The sequence below is a fragment of the Dromiciops gliroides genome, chromosome 4 (genome assembly GCF_019393635.1).
Source record: "Dromiciops gliroides isolate mDroGli1 chromosome 4, mDroGli1.pri, whole genome shotgun sequence".
NCBI lineage: Eukaryota > Metazoa > Chordata > Mammalia > Microbiotheria > Microbiotheriidae > Dromiciops > Dromiciops gliroides.
Genome location: NC_057864.1, coordinates 230,592,774 through 230,595,742, shown reverse-complemented (window position 1 = coordinate 230,595,742; position 2,969 = coordinate 230,592,774). Strand labels below are relative to the sequence as shown.

The 2,969-nt window shown below is 36.8% G+C and overlaps 1 protein-coding gene across 1 annotated transcript; it reads left to right on the top strand.

Annotated features, from left to right (window-relative positions):
* Positions 1 to 1,468: 1,468 nt before the first annotated feature.
* On the top strand, positions 1,469 to 2,416 carry LOC122754893 (olfactory receptor 2B11-like). Its single transcript, XM_044003331.1, has one exon. It carries the CDS (start codon positions 1,469 to 1,471, stop codon positions 2,414 to 2,416), a length of 948 nt encoding a protein of 315 aa, XP_043859266.1.
* Positions 2,417 to 2,969: the final 553 nt, after the last annotated feature.

Genomic DNA, 2,969 nt, shown 5'->3' with positions numbered 1-2,969 from the left:
CTGTAGAATGATAAGAATTATATCAATCATTTATGTGACACTGAGACCTTTACATATTTTTTATACTATTTATGGGCTCCAGTGAATCTCTTTATGTATTTTTTCCCCATTTTTTTTATAAACTAGAATGAAGACCATCTTACATTCAATATATGTATGGGTAAAAAACCCCAGAAATTTACTTGATAATTTTGTTGTATATTTGAAATTGTACACAGTAGATTTACAGCTTCATAGGCAATCATCTTTTTTATTGTACTATGTTATGGAAATATCTTTTTTATTCCATAAATTTAAAATAAAAAATTTAAAATATTTGCCTATATTTTAAAAATAATATTATTAATATTATATAGAATGTATGGTCCTTTTACTTATAAATATGGGAACAACCTAGATTTGATTTACACACAAATTATATTTTGACATTTCTCAGAGTAAACTCTAGATAGAAACACAAATGAAAAGCATGATATTTTAAGGAGTTGGGCCCTAAGATCAAACCTCAAGGACAGGGTAATGAAGCATGGATTATATCTATTAAAAAAAAAGCTTTAGTGACTGTCTACTACATATTGTATTGTTCAAACTCATTGCCTTCTCATTGGCACCAAAATACCTTTAGAAAAGTATTCCAGTCTTGTCTCATATTACTTCCTTTTCCATATTCGACATTTTAGCCATGCTAAATTCATTCTACTTCCTATTTCCTTTCCCCATCACATCCTCTTCCAATGAACTGTATTTTCCTATTTTACGAGGCTTTGCTTATGTTTTTTTATACACAGAATGACTATCTTCCCCATCTTCATTTGTCAAATTCCTACCTACCTTGTAAAGTTCAGCTCAAATACCAACTTTGCTATAAAACAAACTCCCTGAGTATCATACAGCACTGTTTTACACCATTCTGATGCTTTTAACATTGTGTATTATAGATATTTTTAGTCCTTTTCCCACCACTCTTCACCTCTTTTAACACTTGGCCACTGCTGTTCTGCTTCATGCCAAGGAGTCATAGTAGATACAGTGTTCAACTTGATTTTAGGAAGACCTTAATCTAAATTCTACTTCAGAAATTCAGTAGATGTATGACCATGGACAAGTCACTTAACCATCTTGATATTCACTTTCTTTATAAGATGGGCATAATAATAACTGTATTGCTTGTATTGCATTGTAGTAGTGAGGCTCAAAAGAGATGTTATATAAAGTGTTTTCCAAAATGTTATGTTCCTAATGTTAAAACAAAAGTCACTTTGATTTTTTGCACCATTATTTTCCAGACACTTTAAGAAAATTTTTAGGTAAAAAAGTCTCCTGACTGATTCTACTGATGGTCTTCTTTATTTTTAGCAAGTTGAAATCATAGGTAGTAAATCAGGAAGAAGTAAAATTATTTTCCTGGTCTGGGTTTCTTTCATTCTGGTTTTCTTGATTCTTTATAGGTGTCAAAACATGAAGCAGCATGAAGAGTAACAACCAGAGTTTCTTTGGGGCTTTTGTTGGGGATTTCTTCCTTTTGGGAGTCTCTGACAGGCCATGGCTAGAGCTACCCCTTTTTGTGATTCTCCTAGTATCCTATGTCCTGGCAGTCCTGGGAAATATTGTCATCATATTGGCATCCCAGCTGGATCCTCTGCTGAGCAGTCCTATGTACATTTTCCTCAGTCATTTGGACCTTTGCTATACAACTACCACTGTGCCTCAGATGCTGTTCAACATGGGTAGTTCAAGAAAGACTATCAGCTACAGTGGCTGCACAGTGCAGTATGCCATCTTCCATTGGCTAGGCTGTACTGAATGTGTGGTCCTGGCTGCCATGGCTCTGGATCGCTATGTGGCCATCTGTAAGCCACTCCGCTACACAGTCATCATGCACCGCCCACTATGCCAGCAGCTGGTGGCCACTGCCTGGCTCAGTGGATTTGGAAATTCTCTAGTTCAAGTTGTTCTAACAGTGAAACTACCTTTCTGTGGGCAGCGGGTGTTGAACAACTTCTTCTGTGAGGTGCCTGCTATGATTAAGTTGTCATGTGCCAACACAGCCATCAATGATGCCACACTGTCTGTGCTGGTAGCCTTCTTTGTGCTGGTGCCCCTGGTCCTCATTCTTATCTCTTATGGCTTCATTGCTCAGGCTGTGATGAGAATCAAGTCCTCCAAAGGGCAAAGCAAAGCTTTTGGGACCTGTTCTTCCCACTTGGTGGTGGTGTCCCTCTTCTATTTGCCTGCTATCTACATGTACCTTCAGCCCCCTTCCAGCTACTCCCAGGACCAGGGTAAGTTCATCTCCCTCTTCTATTCCATTATCACTCCTACTCTCAACCCCTTCATCTACACCCTCAGAAACAAAGATGTAAAAGGAGCACTGAAGAGGCTTTGGGGAAGGAGTTGGAGACTCTTCCAGAGCTGAGCAATAGGAATTTAATTTTCAGTTATTAATTAATTGCCTCTTTCAATGATGTTTAAATACATTTGAAGCTGTTGGGGATTCTGATAGAAAGAATAACATGCTTAGTTTAAGGGGTGTTTGACAGAATAGAATACTTGGCTGCCTATCTGGTGAGATTAGAAGAGGAAAAGTTTCCTACCCAAAATACTTTATTGCTGTTACGTCATGGTGCCTGAAACTGCACCATTAGAGATTTAAAAAATTAGCTATAACTAATCTAAAAAATTATATAACTGTACTTATATGAAAAATTATAACAACATGAAAATTTAAACTATAAGAAAAATTATAATTGGGCCATAAATCTCTTCATGGTCACCATTCAAATGTAAAAATATTTTAACTGACTAGCTGGGCCCTAATTTAACTGGGGGCCTAATCTGTGGATGTTTGACTGGCTGGCTATCTGACTTCTATTAATATAATATGGGCTGTTTTTCCCCCCGCTGCCTCTCTGTCTGATAAGAAAAAAAGGACTAAAATGCCTCTATTAATTAAAGCAAATATGGGGTGT

What these genes read in the sequence shown, in the direction of transcription:
- LOC122754893 (XM_044003331.1), top strand. Translation starts at nt 1,469, where the DNA reads ATGAAGAGTAACAACCAGAGTTTCTTTGGGGCTTTTGTTGGGGATTTC.